Source organism: Ursus americanus, chromosome 10 (genome assembly GCF_024610735.1).
Source record: "Ursus americanus isolate L20-20 chromosome 10, mUrsAme1.1.p, whole genome shotgun sequence".
NCBI classification, from domain to species: domain Eukaryota; kingdom Metazoa; phylum Chordata; class Mammalia; order Carnivora; family Ursidae; genus Ursus; species Ursus americanus.
Genome location: NC_142136.1, coordinates 70,222,759 through 70,243,416, shown reverse-complemented (window position 1 = coordinate 70,243,416; position 20,658 = coordinate 70,222,759). Strand labels below are relative to the sequence as shown.

General features: G+C 41.1%; 1 protein-coding gene across 1 annotated transcript; it reads right to left on the bottom strand.

Moving 5' to 3' along the window:
• Nucleotides 1-1,666: 1,666 nt before the first annotated feature.
• SLC46A3 (solute carrier family 46 member 3) lies at nucleotides 1,667-20,323 on the bottom strand. The gene is made up of 6 exons (XM_045797035.2): nucleotides 19,752-20,323; nucleotides 19,120-19,332; nucleotides 12,340-13,210; nucleotides 10,609-10,692; nucleotides 5,171-5,327; nucleotides 1,667-1,854 (listed from the first exon to the last, which is right to left on the bottom strand). Exons 2-6 carry the CDS (start codon nucleotides 19,306-19,308, stop codon nucleotides 1,770-1,772), a joined length of 1,386 nt encoding a protein of 461 aa, XP_045652991.2. The 5' UTR covers nucleotides 19,309-19,332; nucleotides 19,752-20,323; the 3' UTR covers nucleotides 1,667-1,769.
• Between the last annotated feature and the right edge of the window lie 335 nt (nucleotides 20,324-20,658).

The following is a 20,658-nucleotide window of genomic DNA, read 5'->3' as shown; positions in this document are numbered from 1 at the left end:
CCTTCCTTGTCTGTAAAATGAGGAAAATGAATATCGACTTTGTCAGAGTTATTAAGAGAATATACAATAAGTTGATATAGAGGAACACTTTGTAAAACATAAAGTATTTTTTGGTGTGGAAAAAGCATTGAACAGGAAGAAAAAAAATAAATATGGAAATCACTCAGTTCTTATACGGGCTTCCAGCCCAGAGGATATTAGGTAGACTTAAAAGGATTAGTTTTAGAAATGAAAATTTACAATATTTTAGATTGAGTGCTCTTGGCTAGTCCAGCAATCATTGATTACCCTACAGAAAAAAGTTGTAAGTAGTGCTGTCAGATGGAAAACTGTATCTGTGTTTAAGAGATTACGAAGAATCATCTAGTTGTACTTCAAAGGCATTTGCATTATTACATATGGTAACTTAGAAAAATCAAAGATATTGAAGGACCGGTAAAAATACTGTAAACCAATTTAAAAAGTGTACAGGCTAGCATATTTTTCAAGGCTGGCTTAATGGCTATAGCATCGATATCAGTGGTTACCTCTCATAACGCATTAAATATGTAGTTTTCAATTCTTCTTACAAGTAAAAACAAAGTTTTATATTTAGTTCAACAAACGTTTATTGAGGATAAAATGAGGAATCAAAGATTGTCCCTGTCCTCAAGGTGCTCATTGTCAAGTAGGGAAAACAAACATTATGAGACAGTGGAAAATGCTAGGACGGAAGTGTACAGAAGGTGCTGTGGGCACCCTGCAGGGTGGGGGGGAATATAGGAGTAGGGAAAAAATGTCAAGAAGGCTATGCAGAGGAAGCAGTGTTTTGGCTGAGACGCTAAAGTTTCATTGTCCCGAGGGAGAAAGGGCAAATGGAACAGTGTATAGAAAGACAGGAGGCATGAAAGAATGTGTTTTCAGGGACCGGGTGGGTCTCAGGATGAGTTTAAGGCAGTAAGAAATGGCTGTCCCTTGATAAAAATAAGGAATGAATATTGGCTCTAAAATATTACTTCCTGATTGGCTGCTCTCACTCGGTTTTTACATTTCTTTATAAATAATTTTTTATGGTATTTTTTTCCAATCGCCCCTGTGTTACCTATCTAATTGTTATCATGCCTGTCACTGATGAAACATATTAGGAAAAGTAAAAATATGTATCATTAAAAGTGATTCCGTTTTCAGTTTTTTGCATCTGTTAAAAACCTTTCACTGTCAATAGCACCTTGATGGGCTCTATTAAAACAAAGCATTATTCAAGCAGAGGTACGATTGTACTAGAAGTCTTTGAAACTTCTATCATTATTTTCCTATCAGTGAATAATTCATCATAATTTTGAACAGTCAGGCCTTCAAAATCTTCAAGAGGTCAGAAACCCATTTTGCAGATGAAGAAACTGAGGTATAGAGTTAGTTCTCCTTCCTTGGTCCCAGTGTGAGACTGGAGTATGTCAGGAGATTATTGCTTTTGATTGTGTCAAGTTTCTTAAATCCCTCTTTATATTGTGAAGCTTCAGTTTCTTTCCTAAATCCAAAAATGGGAAACGTTTTGAGATTTGTTCTTCTATCTATGAAAATCTATCACATGATATTCATAAAGTGCTCAAAGTGCATGATACTGTAAGAAGCTAGAGCCAGGAGCTAGTTCTCTCACTGTTCAGTTTAGAAGAAAGAACATGTAGCATTGATTATTCATGAAATATTGATTATGGAACTAGTTTACATTCCTCAGAAGTCAGAATATATGATATGTGCTTTCAGGTTTTTTTTTTTTAAATCACAATTAATCATGTATCCGAAGTGTCTTCACTGGATTCCTCTTGTGTAAGAAATACATAGCTTCCTTCATTCCAGCTGGTGCACTTGACCACACTGCAAAAGCAAACAAGACATTTTAAAATTGCGATGAAGGCAATACATAAATAACCTGTATTCTATCTTTCCCCAGATTATATGGCTTTCAATATATTATGAAAATTATATGTAGAAGGAACATAATAGCATTTTGAGTCCAACTGACTCACTATGAATAGCATTCTGAAAATAATAACCAATCTACAGTTTTTTTCTCTTCCAGGTACCTAAAATGTCCATCTATCCCATTGTTTATTCTGTAGTCCACAAAAAGTAGTTATGACTATAGATACGGCTGAAGTCCATGTTCACTACCTATAACTGAAGCTGGGACAAGAAGACATCTAGAATTTAAAAAGCAGTAATGGGGGGCACCTGGGTGGCTCAGCCGGTTAACCAACTGCCTCTTGGTTTCGGCTTAGGTCGTGATCTCAGGGTCATGATCTCAGGGTGGTGAGACAGAGCCCTGTGCCGGGGCTTGGTGCTCAGTGCAGAGCCTGCTTAGGACTGTCTCTCCCTGTCCCTCTGCCTTCCCCTCTCCCCAAGTAAATAAATAAAATCTTTAAAAATAAATGTAATTTTAAAGATTTTATTTGTTTGAGAGAGAGCACGAGCAGGGGCCGAGGGTGCAGAGGGATAAGCAGACTCCCTGCTGAGCAGGGACTCTGAGGCTGGGCTTGATCCCAGGATCCTGAGATCACGACCTGAGCCAAAGGTAGACGCCCAACTGACTGAGCCACCCAGACACCCTGCATGTAATTTTATTTTTAAAAATATTGAACAGTATAGGGTTAAAAAAATCTCAGAAGACCATCTACATTTACATTGGAAAATTTTTAAAGGATAACTGTCTTTTAGCTAGCTGCATATGTGTTCATAACATATAAATATATGAATAATAAAATTAAAATTACCCATTATGCTACCCCCTAATTCTTATTAATGTTATTTTTCATGATATGGATGCACCGTCATTTATTTACTCATTCTCTTGTTGAACATTTTGATCATTTAAAAAAAGTTCTTTGTCTTAATGAACGTCTTCATACCAGTTGACCCTTGCACAATGTAGGGGTTGGGGTGCCCATGCAGCTGGAAATGTTCATATCACTGTTGACTCCCTAAAAACTTAACTACTAATAGCCTACTATTGACCAGGAGCTTTACCAGTAACATAAAGCAGTCTATTAACATGTATTTGGTATGATTGATATATATATATATATATATATATATATATTTGGTATGTTATATATATATGTATATATATATTATATGCTCTATTTTTATAGTAAAACTAGAGAAATATTACTAAGAAAATTGTAAGAGAAAAATCCATTATAGTACTGTGTCTATTTTTTAAAATCTGCATGTTAAGTGAATCCATGCAGTTCAGACCTGTGTTGTTCAAGAGTCAACTGTATATAAATTTTTGATATTACTGACCGTTCCCTTAGGATATGTTTCTAAAAGGAATCACTGGGTCAAATACTATGAACTTTTTACAAAAGATTTTGATACATGTTTATGAATTGCCTTCCAAAAATGATAGTGCCAAATAATACTACTACCAGCAATGTATTAAGATTGTCTCATCGCGTACTCATTAGCACAGCATGTATTTTTAATTTTACCAGTTCAATAGGTGAATAGTCTCTTTTAAAAAAGATATCTAGTAAAAATAACTTTTCATCAAATTACAGCGGAACTGTAAATACTATTATACTCGCACACAGATTTAGGTATCACAATTCAGTAGAGACAATATGTACTGAGGTCCTACTATGAATAAACGTAGGGCAGTCCTTTAAGGAGTTCACAGTCTTGGCAGAATGCGTACAGCTGGGTGCATCGGTACTTTTCACCCTTACTCATCGCGTCCCACACCAATGCTCAGGAGAAAGCAGAGATGCCTTTTGTGCCCCGCCTTCTACTGATCCCCATCACTGCACCACGCTCTTAGCCATGTGGAATGGGCAAAGCCCAGCAAAGAAAGGGTAGTGAGCTCTCAGCTCAGTGTGCTGGCCCCACAGAATGTGTTTAACTCTGTTTGCCTGGGCATTTTAGCAAACACTTACCTGGTTAGATCATCCTTCTCATTAACCAAAGGCAAAGGGAGAAATAAATATTTCTCTTACGTGTATGACTCTGGTCTTTTTATCCTATGTACTATTCACAAATAGAATTTAGTACTTTGTATTTATTTGGGTATTTACCTTTAAAAAGGGAGTCATTAAATAAGCCAACTCTCTGGAAAGAAAATTCCTAATATTCAGTGTACACTATTTGCTCTCATCATGAACCCAAGACTCCATATTAAAGTCTATCTTCTCATAGTAATCTTTGACCTTCAGAAGATATTATACTCTAGGAAATCGTAGTTTGAATCAATCTCTCTATCTATCTGTTCTTGGATGCTTATTTAATCAGTTGTTCATATTTAAAAAGACAGGGGGTAGCTATTCAGAGTTTGACCCAATCTTTCTTTCTCCTAGTTCTGGTCAGCCTTGTCATTCTCTCTTTCTTCTTAGGTCTCCAACATCATCAATAGATGTCTTCATGTCTAAAAGTTATCGAGATAAGTACATTCTGAGGCAAAACTTTGTTAAAAAGAAAACCACAGGCCCAAAATGGCATCAGGTAGGCCAAGTTTTTAAACCTGGACTGAATATGTAACTTAACTGCAGTTCCAGCCTCCCCCAGAGACAGAATCTTCACTAGTCAGGCAAGAGTTTTCTGATCAGCACCAGTGAGCCTGCCACATGGGCCCTCTCCATCCCCCAAAGGAAGATGGGGTCATCCACCTGATAAGACCACCTGCCCTCCTTAAGGGAAGGTGACTTTGCCTGAAATAATTATTTCTTCTCTTTTGCTAATAACTTCTTGATCCACCCTCCATTCTATGAAAACCTTCCACTCAGCACAGCTCCTCAGAGCTCCCCCACTTGTTAAATGGGATGCTGCCTGATTCATGAATCAATTAGTAGAGCCAATTAGATCTTTAAAAGTTACTCAGTTGAGGAGTCCCTGGCTGGCTCAGTCAGTTAAGCATCCAACTCTTGGTTCTGGCTCAGGTCATGATCTCAGGGTGGTGAGATCGAGCCGCATGTCTGGCTCCACGCTGAGCACGGAGCCTGCCTAAGATTCTCTCTCCCTCTGCCCCTCCCCACCCACTCGCTCGCTCTCTAAAACAAAAATAAATTTTAAAAAGAAGTTACTCAGTTGAGTTTTGTTTTTTAACAGCTTTAACAGTCCATGTAATTTGACCGGTGAGGTGAGGGAATTCACTTAATCCAGCTATCCTTTGATAAAATGATTAGAAATAATTACATACCATAGACTGATGGCCGGAATTAGCAACAGAACCGCAGACAGTAAAAAGGTGAAGCCTGGGTACCAAGCAACAGTGGCTGAATAAATTCCATTAAAAGCAGAAACTGCAGCGACTCCGCCAAGTGTTTCCAAGAAAGCAATGCAAGCAAACAGGGTGCCTGTTTGGGGTCAGGGTGCGGAGGGAGAGAAAGAAGTGGCTGAGTAACAAAACCATAAACAAAACGAAGGGAGAAACCTTTCCTTGTTGAAAAAAGCAAACGTGGGTCACTGCTTGGTGAGGAAGCTACTCCCTCTAAATGCCTGAGAAGCCAGTGACCCATTTTGCAGGTGAAGAAACTGAGGTCACCAGTTCTCCATGACCTGATGTGAGGGAAGTTAAAACAATAGTTTGATGTCAGTAGGGCAAAGGTAAGAGGCAACAGCAGCTGACACATTTGAAATCCAGTCTCCTCTCCCTGCACAGCTGCACATACAGCCACAGCTACCACTGTCGTTCAGAATTATCTCCCACTCTGTCCCTGTGGATGCGCGGTGGCTCCCACTAGCAAAGGTCCCACCCCGGGGGCCTTTTGAAAGTTAAGCAATCCTTTTCATCTGCTTCTCAGATCTGGCAAAAGTGACAGACAGATGATCGCATATAGGGTCTGCAGTTTGAATTTGAGCCCTTCCTTCAAAGGGACACAAGTTTAGTCCACAAGATTCATCCTGTGTGACTCTTCAAGTAACCACGTTTGGGAGAGGGCAGTAGGCCCTGGAGCATTGTTCGAGAAGTACAGAGTGGCTGCGTGGCTAGTCCAAGCTCATAATCAGAGAAAAGGGCTCATTAATTCTACTGATTTTTAATTTTGTCTGGAATCCAAGACCACATTGGCCGAGCAGTTAAACCTCTAGACAGGATGTACCTTTCTTCCTCTTTGTCAAATTTTGCATCACCAGATAGAAAGTTCTGTGATAGTTTTCCGCTCTCCATGACGTCCCAGTATTCGTTCGTATGGAGCGTCTGTAGACTCTCGCATTAAGCCGTGGTGCTTCTTCCTTACTTTGCCAAGTTTACTTCTCCATGGTAAATGGGAATGCATTTTTCTTACAAATGCAAATCATGTAAATAATTGTATTTGATTGGACAGATAAGAAGGAAAAGGCAGGCTTGAGGGCATCTTTCATAACTGGATTATGGTTTACATGTCTATGTTCTCATTTTCTCCATGGTCTTGGTCTAGTAGATTGTGTCGTGTGTTGTTATCTATTTAAGCTTTTTACCTTAGTATATATATTCTCATAGGTTGCTTCTCATTCTTCATTGAATGACAGGTCACATGTTCATAAAACATAAACATAGCTCTGAAGAATATTGTTATTTTCATGTATGTGTCTTCTTTTAACTAAAACGAAAGCTCTGTTCATGTCAAGTGTGCATCTACTTTGTTTACTGCTGTGTCCCAGGGCTTATCTGTCCTGGCACATGGTAGGTATGTTTAATCCATATTTGTCAAATGAATGAATAAAAGCTTAATTCAAGAGCCCAGTTATCAATCAGCAAGTAGCATAAAGACCTACTGCTTCCATGTTTTATGATAAGACATGAAGTCAGTTTAATTGGGAGGAAGTACTCCTCCCGGGAATCTAACTATGCTATTATTTTCTTATATTTCTGATCCCTTGCTACAGCTAGACACAGTGCCATGGAAGACAGACTGGATCGTTCTAGTCCTATTATGCAATGGCTTAAATCCATTCTTGACAGAAAGTTGGTCAGGCGGTATGTCTGTCTGGCATAAACAGCCATACTATTACAAAGTAGGGTTTGCTTTTTGCTTAACTTCCCCAAGCAGTTCAACTTGTTTAATAGTTACCAGAAGTAAACTGAATTAAATAATAAGTGCAGGTTAGTTTATTTTCTGTACTTTTTTTTTTTAATTGAGTAGACCTCAAAAGTCAAGTCTGTTTTTATGGTGTTCCAATCTGTAATCACAAGGAGTGCGCAGGTGGTGACAAGGTAAGGGGTTGTCCAGGGTGGCTTTAGCTGTGACTTTCACAGCTGTACGGAGCACAAAATAATTACCCAAATCTAGTTTTCTCTCCTTTCTTATTCAAGATAATAGGGATAGTGAGAGGCCAGTGAAACCCTATGCAGTGTTTCCCTTCTCTGATTACTTTAAAGTGCATAACATTTTCACAAAAATATCCCATTTTTAAAAAGTAATGAAGGATGGGAATATATTTAGTATGGAAATTCTGACATCATCAAAAGGATTTCGTAGTTTACAGTTAAAAACAAAGTTTAATTATCCTATCCTAGAACAATGGACTCACGATTCACAAAGTTATAATTCAGAATATGAAATACCAAAAGGTAAACAAAACATTTTGAACGTCACTATATTTAACAGTATGAAATGACTTTTTAAAAGTCTTTATAAATAAACTAAACCAAATATAAACAGAAACAAACTATACACCCTGATGAGTCTACGTTAGTTCCAAGTTAAAGCAGGTAGATTTTTCTATTTTCGCTGAATAGCTTTATTGAGATATAATTCACATACCTTAAAACCCACCCCTTTAAACTGCATAGTTCACAGAGCTATGCAGCCATCACCCCAGAAGAAACTGTACCCATTCCCAGTCACCCCCTATCTCTACAGCCCTGGACAGCACTTCTCTGATTTCTGTCTCTGTGGGTTTGCCTTTTCTGAACATTGCATCTAGATGGAACCATATTCCTATCACAATATGTGGCCTTTTGTGTCTGGCTCTTTTCATTTGGCGTCATGCTTTCAAGGTCCCCCCATGGTGTAGCAGGTACCATCAGGACTTAATTTTTATGGCCAGATAATATTCCATTGGGCAGATACACCACCATGTTGTGTCTATTGTTTGCCAGTTCATGGGCATTTCCATGTTTGTATTTTTTGGCTATTATAAATAATGCTGCTATGAACATTTGTGTACAAGATCTTGTGTGGGCATATGTTTTCATTTCTGTTGGGATTTCAATTCCATTCTATTTCTAGGACTGGGATTGCTGAGTCATACACTAACTCATATTTAACTTTCTGAGGAGCTACCAAACTGTTTTTGCAAAATGGCTGCATCATTTTCTGTTCCGGGCAGCAGTAGAGGAGGGTTCCAATTTCTCCACATCTTGGTCTGTCTTCTTCATTTTAGCCATCCTAGTGGGTCTCACTGTGGTTTTGATTTGCATTTCCCTGATGGCTAATGATGTCGAACATTTCTTTTTTTTTTTTTTTTAAGATTTTATTTATTTATTTATTCGACAGAGATAGAGACAGCCAGCGAGAGAGGGAACACAAGCAGGGGGAGTGGGAGAGGAAGAAGCAGGCTCATAGCGGAGGAGCCTGATGTGGGGCTCGATCCCATAACGCCGGGATCACGCCCTGAGCCAAAGGCAGGCGCTTAACCGCTGTGCCACCCAGGCGCCCCTATGTCGAACATTTCTTCATGTGCTTATTGGCCATCTGTACACCTTTTTGGAGAGATGTCTATTCAAATCCTTTGCCTATATAATTGGGTTGTCTTTTTGTTGTTGAGTTTTTTAAATTCCAGTGTAGTTAACACACAGTGTTATATTAGTTTCAGGTGTATAATATAGTGATTCAGCACTTCCATAGATTACTCAGTGCTCATCGTGCTAATTGTATTCTTAATGCCCTCCACTTATTTCCTCCATCCCTCCACCCACCTCCCAACTTCCTTGTTAGACATTTGATTTATAAATGTATTCTCACATTCTATTGGTTGTCTTTTCACTCTCTTGATGGTGTCCTTTGAAGCACAAAAGTTTTTAATTGGGATAAGGTCTAATTTATCTATTTCTTCTTTTGTTGTTATGCTTTTGGTGTTGTATCTAAGAAACCATTGCATAACCCAAGGAAGCAGGTAGGTTTTTATATACTATAGTTACGTATTTTTATATTCCTAAGTGGGGTTTTCCAGTTCATCATCATTACATAGTCTATAAATAGCTGTGTGCATATACAGCTGTATCTTATGAGTGGAAGAGAACCAAGAGATATATTTTTAAATGTATTGAATTATGCAGTCTTGCCCAGTGTTGACTAAACTGGCATAAACACAGTATCATAATTATGAATGCTCCACGAACAATTGATATGAATATTTGCACCAGGCTAAGACATGAAACAAAAGAAAGCTTCAAGTCTAACAGTATTCATATGTTAGGGAGGAAGGAGGACAACCCCATATGCCTAATATCTAACTAGTAACTAGTTCAAATCAGAAATTTAATTTTTTTGTCCTTCTGTATAGGTCATTCTCTGCCTTCCCCTTCATACTGTTTGATCTCCTGTATCCGGTTCTGGGAGGCTGACCCTTCAGATCATATGACTTGGATTTCCTTGCTAGTCTGACTTTCTGTTGTGCTTGGTCAATGGGATGAAGGTGGAGAGAAAGGTTGTGGTGTTTGTCTCTGCTCCCTTCTTATTTGGGCCATCTTCTCTGGGTGCCTTCGCCACTGCCCACCCCCCATCCTGCTGCCCTTCATTACCGTCTCTACTGAACCAGCTGAGTGGGATCCTGTTTTTGCTAGGACTCTCATTCAGGCCCGGCTCTAACATTTGTGGGCTCCAGTGTAAGAATACAATTAGAGGCCTATATATTATATTCTAAGTATTTAAAAGTTACAGTTCGAATAAACAAACTGTTAACTAAGATATGTTGTCTCTCTGCTCTGAGAAATATACCATGCCATATACCTTCATGATGATTTGGAAGGTCAGGAACAGACTTAGAAGTCTCAGACTTTTTAGAGTTCCGTGTAGGAAAATGACCGCACTGGCAGAGCTAGCTAGCCCTTGGCCCTCAGTCCCCAGCTGTAGGGTGCAGCCCACCCATGTTGTGTTCTACCTCTTGCTCCATCCTGCTCAGAAAGGATCATTTACACATGCGTGTAGATACCCCACTCTGCAGTTCTAAGGCTGGACCAGATCGCTTATAAAGAGTCATGGCTTGGCTACTCCTTTGGTCTAAAGGGGAGCATGCTGCGGTCACTCTACCCTCAGGCAAAAGAGTCTAAGAAAGAGCACCATCCAGGCACTCGTGGACATGAACCCAGAGCTGTCTGGCTGGGAATTACAGGGGTCCAGGTACCCAGAGTATAGTCTAGAAGGGGTAGGTGTGGTGGGCTCCCAGTGGGCATCTGTCTAGCGCTGAGCACTCCTCTCTTCTTGGGGCGGGGTCTGGCCAGAGCAAGCCTTCTAAAGCAGGAGATCCGGGGCAGGGGCACTCCTGCCTGAATATAAGCCTCTTGGGAACACAGAACTTACCACTTAATTCAAAAGGAGTTCTGAGCAGAAAAAGGGTTGTAAAATATTTTGAAGAATCAAGCAATGGTCGTACATAGGTTTGAGCTGGTACAGATTGATGATTCATTATTTTCCTTCAGCAAATTAAACTCACCTTGTTCAGTAGAACGAACCAGTTTCGATACCATGGAGCGTAGAACAGAGAGTGGCACAATAGTGAAAAGAAACGGCAGCCTGACTGTAAGAGAAATGGTGGGAAATCACAGGCTAAATCAGAAAACCAATGATCAATTTTCAATGTGAAATGTTTTCTAAGAATCCTAACTCATTGCATCTAAGGACTGAAGGAATTAATTATAGACTTCTGTTTAATGAATACACAGATACGCTGCAGACAGGCCAGTTCAAGGTTCGTTTACCCTCTTATTTCAGTGCTAAGAACAAGAGTTCAGGGGGGTTTGAGGTCCAGATCTATATAATCTGCCAAGTGGGACTGATCGGCTATTTCCCTGATTATTGTTGTGACCTCTCATTTAGCAAGGTATGACTTGGTTTTTCACATTTGTTTTCTGTTTTTCCTTTTTCAGACTTGGCATTCTTAGTGTCTGCATTCTCTTATTATATTAATGCATGTATTGATAAATTGGTTCTTTGTCTTTCTGCTGCTGCTCTGTGGAATAATTTCATGAACACAGATTGCCTCTCCTCTTAAATTATGGACCCCTAATAGTAGCATTTCTAGTTATATGATAAAATAGTAAGATATTATTTTTCCAGATGACTCTAAAGTTTTCAATGTGTTTTCATATGTATCAACGTACTTGGCTTGGCAACTCTAAGGGAGACAGGGAGAACTGACATTTACTGACTACGAGGCATTGTGCTAAGTGCTTTACGGTGATCTCTTCTAATATTCATTATAATCCAGTGAATTAGGTGCTACTGTGCCCATTGTACAGATGAGTAAATGAGGGCCCAGAGTAGTTAAATAACTTGCCCAAGATCACCTGGTACTATAGATGGACCTTAAGCCCAATTCTATATTTTCATCCTGCTTCCCCGCAAGGTAGCAAGAGGTTGACAGTGCCTTTGTAAATAAAGATGAAATCGGAACTTTCTCAAGGTCCCACTTTACATATCCCTTAGCTCTTTCAAATGTAGCATCTCATGCAAGCCCTACAAAAAACCACTTATGGGATAGGTAGGTAAGGAAGCAGTCTAGTTTGGCAAAAAGTGATTTATCAAAAGCCTATTGATGAAATGACCAATTTGCGAAATCCTGTCTTTAAAGAATTTTCTTCTTGAATATATTCAATAAATATGAATTTTATAAATCTTCTGTCTACTTTATGTAATGCTCTTTAAAATTTTTATGGAAAGTAGCCTTCTTAGCAGCATTTTTTTTAAGAGAGGGAGAGGGGAGGGGTAGAGGGAGGGGCAAAGAGAGAATCTCAAGCAGACTCCCCGCTGAGCAGGGAGCCTGAGTGGGGCTCCATCTCACGACCCTGAGATCTTGACCTGAGCCAAAATCAAGAATTGGATGCTCAACCGACTGAGCCTCCCCAGTGCTCCAACCTTCAGCATTTTAAGAAATATTCAACTTGGCAAAAGCTCTTTTGAAGAAATGACTCACAAGAAGAATGTTCCTCAAAACAATTTTTGGCAAGTATGCAAATTTGGAAAATTGTGGTTATTCAGTGAATTGCTTTTTTTCTTTTAAAGCAAATTGGCTTTCAGTTTCTGGCAAACTGGCTTTTGACAAAGTGCCTTATTTGAACTAGAATGCATTAAATAGAGAATTTTATATTAAAAGTTTATCACCCAACAGACTAAATTCATTTGATATAAATACATGGTTAGTTCTGAGGCTACATGTGTAACTTACCTAAAAACATCATCAGTGTTGTTTTGGCAAAAGCAGTCATAACCATTCCTGCCATGGTGGTAAAGATTCCAATGAAGGCCATGTGAATGTCTTCCATACAGTAAGAAAAAAGCCATATTCCTAGGAAACTACTAAAAAAAGTGACGCTACCCAGAGCTGATCCATAGCCTATAAAAACTTCATTCCAGCAGAGTGGTGAATCCAATTCATAAAGGATTAAGATGGGGGAAACGCCAATTATCACAAAAAAGTAAGTGATTATTGTAAAAAGTAACAAACAGAGAAAATACCGTCGCGTACCAGAAGCATTTTTAAAAAGCATGGAAGTTCGGTAAAATAGGTTTTTAAAGCCTTCACTACATGACATGGAAACATTCTGAGATGAAGATTCTTTCACTGAATCACCAAGAAAAAATGAAATATAAATCAAGTTAAGAGCATGAGCCATAGCAATAATTAAAAAGGACCACACGAAACCTATTTCTCTGATAAAATAACCAGAAGACAGTCCTGTTAATCCAGTGACAAATCCAAGTATGAAGTCGATTATAGCTATTCGAATTGTTCTTTGTTTCTGTTCTGTACATTGATCAACAATGTAGGCAAAACAGCCTCCTAAAAATGTGGTGTAATTGCCAAAAAGTGCACCAATGAAGGTAGATGCAATCAAAAGGTGGAATGGAAAAGCAAAATAGGAAAGCAAACAGAGCCAAACACTGGTTGCAAGAGCACCAACAGAAGACAAGATCAAAGGGAATTTTCGTCCTCGATAATCACTATAAGACAGAAGTATGAATGTAGACACCAGACCAGGAATTAACCCACTTATGTCCATCTGCAGATTGAAAAGAGACACTTTCTTCTGAACTTCCTGCAAAGAGACCAAAAGAAGACAATGTGTTTACAGAGATACAGACAACATGCACAGAAATATCACAGTGCATACTTTTCTTTACATTTCCAGTAGGTCACCAATAAGGAATCGCTGGTGCATGGATTTGATACAGCTTGAATCTTCATCCAGTTCACAAAGCAAATATCAAGAGGCAATATAGTAATCGAAGCTCAGGCGTAATATGCAAGTACCGTGGTGGGGACTTGAACTCATAAACAGACAATTGTGTATTGGTGTGTGTCTGTCTTACACAGAAGATCCACAGACCCCAAGACATCTGGGACTGGTCATATAATGATTTTTCTTTCATCTCTCAACAGCTTAGCACTGAGATCATGACCACTGTTATAAAGCAAGAGCAATACCCTTTCCTGTGATAGATCTTTCTGTCTACTTAAAGGGGAATGAGTGTCACATGTAAATGTCATATTTGATAGACCTTTGTTTAGGAAGCACTCGGTTGCTTTGTTCACATGTGTCTCCACAAATAAGTTTCTTCTAATCTATTTCTTTACTTACTAAAAAATAAGATAAAACCCAAAGAGCAGCTTTGCACTGACTAAAGATGGTAGAACTGAGGAGTAAGATAAACCCAAGTCCCCCGAAGACCAAAACCACCACGTACACACACAGACTGGAAGATGTTACAATCATTACGCTAGTTATTTGATGGAAAGAATTTGGGGTGATTTAAAAGCATTTTCCGTTTGCCACTTCTCTCTGTATTTTCCAAATTTTATATAAAGAGTATGTATCATTTTTTATACTAGGGATTACTAAACTCATTTTTAAAAACAGATTGAGGTAATATTTAGGAAGCCCATAAAACAACTGATTAACCACAAAAATATCAAATTCTGAAATTAATGATTTTTTTAAAAGAGTGAGCCTATGTTTATTTTTATATATTCAAATAATGCTAGCAATTTCATGTTATCAGGAAATTTTCTAGTCACTCAGACTCAAAACTTCAGTCATCTTTGTTTCTGGCCTTTCCCTTCACCCAGGCCCACCAACACCCAGTGATTCTCAAGTCCTTTACCTCTTTACAGCCCCAGAGCTGCCCCTGGAAGGACAGGGCTCACAGTCTTCACCTGGACCGTCCTGGCATCTAGCTGGCTCTCTCCTCATTGAGTCTACGATGCCAGCCTCCTCACTTTGCAGATCATGCACACCAATGGTGGGAGCATCTTACCAAAACACATTAGCCGCATGCCTCTCATCTGCTCAGCCTACTGCCTGCTAAAGAAAGTTCACACTCCTTGTCTGTTATGTAAGGCCACTGAGATGCAGTCCAACCCCACTCTTCTGCATTATCTCCACTCACCCCACCCAATACTCTATGTTACAGGCACAGTCCATAGTCAGGTCCCCTTGGATTTCCCTGAAATGCCCAAACAGATGTAATCTCTCCCTCTGTTGAACCTTCTCATATTGCAGTCATCATTCCCCAGTTGCACTCTTTGGTGTAAGGATTAAGAGCTCTGGAGTCAGACCCTAGATTCAGATGTAGTCAGTTCTTTACACAGATCACATTAGCGTGATCTTTAAAAACAATAGGCTCATGTCACTCCTCTGCTCAAAATCCCCCAGTGGCTTTCCTCATGCTGGAATAAATCCGAATTTTTGCCATGGCGTGGGCGGCCAGATATCATGACTTCTCTGATTTCATCTCCACTTCCTCGCTCCCCTTAGCCACGTGCCGTTCCTCAAACACTCCATGCTCATTCGCCTTTGTACTTGCTATTCCCTCTGCGTGATGGTCACGCAGCTCACTTCCTCAATTCAAATGTCACCTCCTCAGAAGCCTTCTGGACTAATCACGCAATCCAAAGCAACCCCACTAAACCTCAAAAATGAGCTTGTCTGGCTATATTTTCTTGAGAGACTTTCTTTAGACCCTCGACAGGACAGGTTACTTTAATTGAACTGCTCACTCTGTGCCATCTCCACTACAGCCTAAGCTCCCCGAGGGCTAGAACCCCGTCTTCTTCACCACCCTGTCATCACCAGTTGCAATAATAGTGCCTCACAGGGCACACCCTAGATATGGATTGGGTGAATGAATAAGCAAGTGAAATAGGCCTTGTAACTTGCTAGCTGTGTGTGATCCTGACCAAATCATTTATCCCCAATAGCTTCCTCTGACAAGAGGGCGGAACAAGACTCCATCTCGCAGGCTCTCGTGAGAGTTACATTTGAAGTCAGTATGTCAATATAAGGCACACCGCACAGATCCTATTACGCATTAGTGCTTAATCAGCTTCGGCTGTTTTCATTTTTACAGGGTCAGGCTTCCTGAGCACATCTCTGTATCTCTACGGATATAAAAGCCATCAGGTAAATACTTACTGAATAAAGAAGTAAATGAAACGGTTATCTTTTAATCAACTTGTCAACAAGATGTTCCAGTTTGGGATTCCTCCTCCCATTTCCACCCCTCCCCCACATCCTGTCTTCTATCTCCTGTCATTCCTAACCCAGCCTTTTACACAGACTACTGTCCTGCAACCTATACCTTTTAAACTCTGGAGAACTATAATTATATATTAGATAAGGGTAGATGGGAGAAATCAGAGTAAAAAGTGCTATTTCCTGTATAAGATTGAACGGAATGACAATGTAGAGACGGGTATAACTTAAGGAAAGGAATATCAATTTTTAAAAAGTCACAATTTCATAGGCTAAAATGTATAATTACAATTGAGTAGAAAATATTCCCTATCTGCTGGTGTTAATGGATTGTGTTACTTATTAAAAGGTTTATAAATAAATAACTGAACAAGGACAACTTCATGATCTGGTTAATGCCAACTTGTCCCCTCAAATAGCAGGGTCCCTATCTTGAAAGTACCTGAAGAGAACAGACCACAATGGCCAGTTTAATACCTCAAAACCAGTCAGTTAACCTGGAAAGGAGGGAGTGGAAAGGAGGGGGTAACAAAGGGCTTAAAAATTCCTTCCTCTGCAAAAGTCAACAAACATGCCTAGAATTCCCTATCTCTTCTCCCTCATCCAAGAGTTTCCTTTCCACAGCCTTGCCATTTTAAGACGTCCTTTAGAGACTAATCTTCCCCAAGAGAAGTATGTGGGTGTACCTTACAGTCACAAGACTCAGAAAACTCAAAGATTTAAAAATAGATTAGATCAATATTTATTTGTATGGTTATACATATTAATCCCAATGGATTGAAAAATAAAACTTTTATTCATATAGACTTTCAAAATGGTAAGTATAAGTGAACTAGCTTAGTTTATTCTTATATCTGAACCCTGAAATTCATATTATTATCTTGCGTTCTAATACTACGTGTGCCCATGTATTTGTTTCATAGAAGGATAAATATGGTATAACAGTAAGACGTTCAATACATTATTTTGTTATGCACTCTTCTTATAAGTAGTTGGTCTTTTGGGGGCGTGGCAAAGAAAAACCTGAACCGAAAAAAAACCACATTTATTTATTTTTTTAGGGACTGACGATGTGCTATGAAATTTTGTTTTTAGGGTTATAAGAACAGTTTTCAAACTCCTAAACTTCTTTTAGTTAGCAAGTGGTCAGCACCCACTAAGCAGAGCTGGGAATTGAGAAGGAAGCTCATAAAACAGGAAATATTTGTCCTTGAATTTAAAGGTAAAAGAATATTCTTTTTTTTTTTTTAAGTTTTTATTTATTTGAGAGAGAGAGAGAGAGAACACAAGTGGGGGGCAGAGACAGAGGGAGAGGGAGAAGCAGACTCCCTGCTGAGCAGGGACCCCGATGTGGGGCTTAATCCCAGGACCCTGAGCTCATAACCTGAGCCCAAGGCAGACGCTTAACTGACTAAGCCACCCAGGTGCCCCAGGTAAGAGAATATTCTTATACTGAGCAGGAACGGTGTCCAGAAAAAGGGCCAGAGAGGAGTGCTAAAGGTGATGGTGGTCCCTCCTGGGAAGCAAAAGTGTTCCTTCTTCCCAAGGAGCTAAAAGTGAGTGGCCCCCCTGACCTGTCTCAGTTATGGGTGGAGACAGTGGTGCTTTCTAGCTCCCCAATCTGAGAGAAAGCACCTGTAGCTCTAGAGCCACCTGTAAGGGAAAGGGTCTAGGGCAGTCTGTTCTCTTGAATATTAATCTCATTAAAAAACAATGAAACAACAATCACCTTCAGCATTCGGCGAAAACCTCCAAAATGAGACCACTGCTTTGGGCAGTGGGGGCTCTCAGCAACTAGGTAAGGCCAGAGGGGGCCAATAGTCATCTCTTGCACAGTCACAGAGGCCACCAACATGACTGAACCACAGTCTTTCTCCCTTTACTCTAGGAGGGCAAGGGCAGCAGATTTTTCCAGGCATTCAAGTCCTCTTCCCCTCTGTCCCTCCCGTTGCTCCTAGGTGTCTGGTGTAGGAAAGCACAGAATCCAATATAGAAACTGATGAGCCTATTGAACCTTTTCACTCCCTGGGAATGATATATATATATATATATATATATATACACACACACACACACACATATACACACACACACACACACACATATATACATATATATATACATATATATACATATACATATATATGTATTTGTACATATACATATATATTCATATATATATATATACATATATATATATATATGAAAGGAAACATTCTTAAAGTCAGGAGACAAAACCACGAGGTGAGACCCTTAGCCCTTCTATTTTTATGACCTCACTTTAGGCCAGAACCTTGATGTCTGCATGGCTTCCCAGTAATGATCAGTTCCAAGAAAATTTCTCCCATAGAAATGAGAAAATGAGGAATAGCAGCACCTGTGCCAAACAGCCAGGCCTCACCCCAGCAAGGTTATAACTGACACCTCGGCGAACACCTCCAGAAATGCTACAGCCTTCCTTCTGGGCCCTTTGCCGTTTCTTCCAGGACCCAGACTCATCTTCCAGTCACACCTGAATTCTCTTCTACGGAGCAGAAAATCTTAGAGCCAGCAGACAGGTGATTTGAATTCCCTTAAACTCTCATCCCTTGGGGAGGCAGTCCCAGTCTTTTGCCCTCACTAAATATCCTCTAGGGATATAGTTCAACGTTGATAAGTGTGGTCTGTTTTTAAGGCTTGCTGGGGGGAAATTCCAAATCTGAATGCATCTCCTTTGCATCTGGACATTGGCAGCCTTTGATAAAAACTGTCTGAGGGAGCAGGAGAATGGCGATGTACCTCCTGTTTTAAACAAAAAATTGGAGGAGGCTGGAGAGGCAGAAGGAAAGGTTCTGTAATATCTGGCTAAACATTTTCAGTGCCCTCAAGCCCAAAGTGAGTGCTCTCCTCCGCAGATAACCTCACACAGCTGCTCAATATTTGAGAGTCAAAGCTGATCTGACAACAGCAAATGAGGAATGACACATGCTGCCCCCCTCCCCGCACCAGCCCACGATGGACACTGGCCCAGGGTCCATGGTGTTTGGTGATAGGGTACATTCTGGGGACCACTGAAAACTGGGTCATGTACAAGCAGTAGAAGGGGGGCTGGGAGGAAGCAAACAAGGGAAAGGCAGAAGCACCCTGTTTTGAGGCCACCCAGTACTCGGTCCAGCTGGCCTTGGTCCAACCTTCAGGCTTTTTGGGGGGAAGGATAATGGGGACAGCCACTGGGGAGATGAGATTAGGCTGAAATTTTCTGAGAAAAGAGAACAGCCAGTGTCACAGAAGAAGAAGGGGGTTTTACTTAGAAGAAGCAGATTAAAGGTGTCAGGAAACTTCAAACAGAAGTGAATAAAGGCTCTTAACTTGGGATTTAGGAGTTTTAAGGTGACCCTTGGGAGATCAACATATGAGTGCAATGCCTTCTTTCATTGAAAACCCCATTACACATTCCCCTTTTATTACATTTTAGGGATATTTTAATTTCTTACCTCCTGGAATGCAAAAATGGGGCTGCTTTTGTTTTTTCCACATTCAGAAGAATTGCTATCAGATATAAAACTGTAGTTGCTCGTTTCTTCCCATATTCTCCTATACACATACTGTGTTGTCAGTGGAGTAGTCAAAGTCATAGCAAATGCACTAAGGCAAATGGCAGGTTCTACAAAGAAAATCTTCATATTGCCTGGGTAGGTAGCTGAATTCTATGAAAAAGAATGGGGAAGTTAGAGGAATTTTGTGGAGTAAACAGGCAAACTAGGGAGCAGAAAGCAGTAAGCACTTCCTAAGAGATTAATTTTTACTTTGGAATAGGGTACGTAGTAAACCTGAGACTGTCGTACTTCCTATTTTTAAGAGTTATGACCTTTTAGGGCTCACGCCGCCTTAAAATAGTTTTCCTAAGTTGTCACCCATTTTCGTTTGGAATAATCTCACTACAGTCCCCACATTGTATACTGCCAACCGGTTTTCATAAGGGAAACAGTGAGGTTCCTCTGAGAACACGACAGTTGCGCAACTGTTTGTTATTGTTATTTTGCTGCTTGTTAACAGGACAGGAAGGTGGCCTTTAAAAAGCAGCTCCCAACCGTAAAGGGATTTTTTTTTTCTCGTTTAAACTCACCCCACGGTTACAGTCTTCCTGCCAGGCTAGGCGCGGGTCCGATCATTTTCCGGGCCCGGAATCTCTGGGGGCTGTCTTCTCTTTGAGGGGTGCCCCGCGCTCCCTGGACGCCTGCCCAGCAGCAAATGCTCCGGAGGCCGGGGCGGCCCGGGACGCGCCGGGGACACTGACCGCCCGCCGTCTGGGTCGGGGGCCGGGTCTGCACCGCCGCACTGGGGCGGGGAGGGGAATTTCCGTTGAATTCAACCAAATGCACCTGTCGGGGAAACTCAAGCTCTCATTTTAAAGCAAACCAATGAAAGAGCACTCCTGCGTGCAGTGTGACGACGGCGACGGTTCCCTGAGCAGCCTTCGCTCGGCTCCTCGGTGGCCCCTCGGTGGCCACGGTGGTCCCAAGGAGCTGCGGGAGGCGCTCGCGCACCGGGCGGCTGCCCCTTACGCCGTCCGCCGTCTGTCCGGGAGTCGGTGGGTGGGTCTGTGGGTCCGCGGCCCGTTCTGTGCTCCGCAGAGACTTGCCTTGGTCCGCCGAGCACCACCGCCCCCCGAGAAGGCGGGGCTGCTGGGGTGCGGGTGTTGCCGCCGGCGTTGCTGTCGCTGTCCGGCCAGGCTCTCCTGCCATTGGGCCCCGTGGCTGGCGCCCTCACGGGGATTGGTCCGCTCGATGTCACTCTCGTGAGCCCGCCCCCAGAGGCCTGGGCTGATCCCGCGTTGCGGGGTTCCCGGCTCCGGGCTTCGGGCTGCTGGGCCGCTGCGTGGGCTCGCTGCAGGGCTCTGCAGTGAGAAAACATTTCAGGGCCCGGATGTCGTTCTTCACAGAAGCACACAGGAGATCAGTTGCAAAAGTAACATGTTTGGGATTCAGCTCCCTGTAGCATCCGGGTCGTAGGGCAAGTTCCCTAACGAATGC

What these genes read in the sequence shown, in the direction of transcription:
- SLC46A3 (XM_045797035.2), bottom strand. Translation starts at nt 19,308, where the DNA reads ATGAAGATTTTCTTTGTAGAACCTGCCATTTGCCTTAGTGCATTTGCT. An exon ending in CCATTTTTGCATTCCAGGAG is followed by an intron (nt 13,211 to 19,119) that starts GTAAGAAATTAA and finishes GTCTCTTTGCAG; the next exon opens with GAAGTTCAGAAGAAAGTGTC. An exon ending in ATTCCGGCCATCAGTCTATG is followed by an intron (nt 1,855 to 5,170) that starts GTATGTAATTAT and finishes TTGCTTTTGCAG; the next exon opens with TGTGGTCAAGTGCACCAGCT.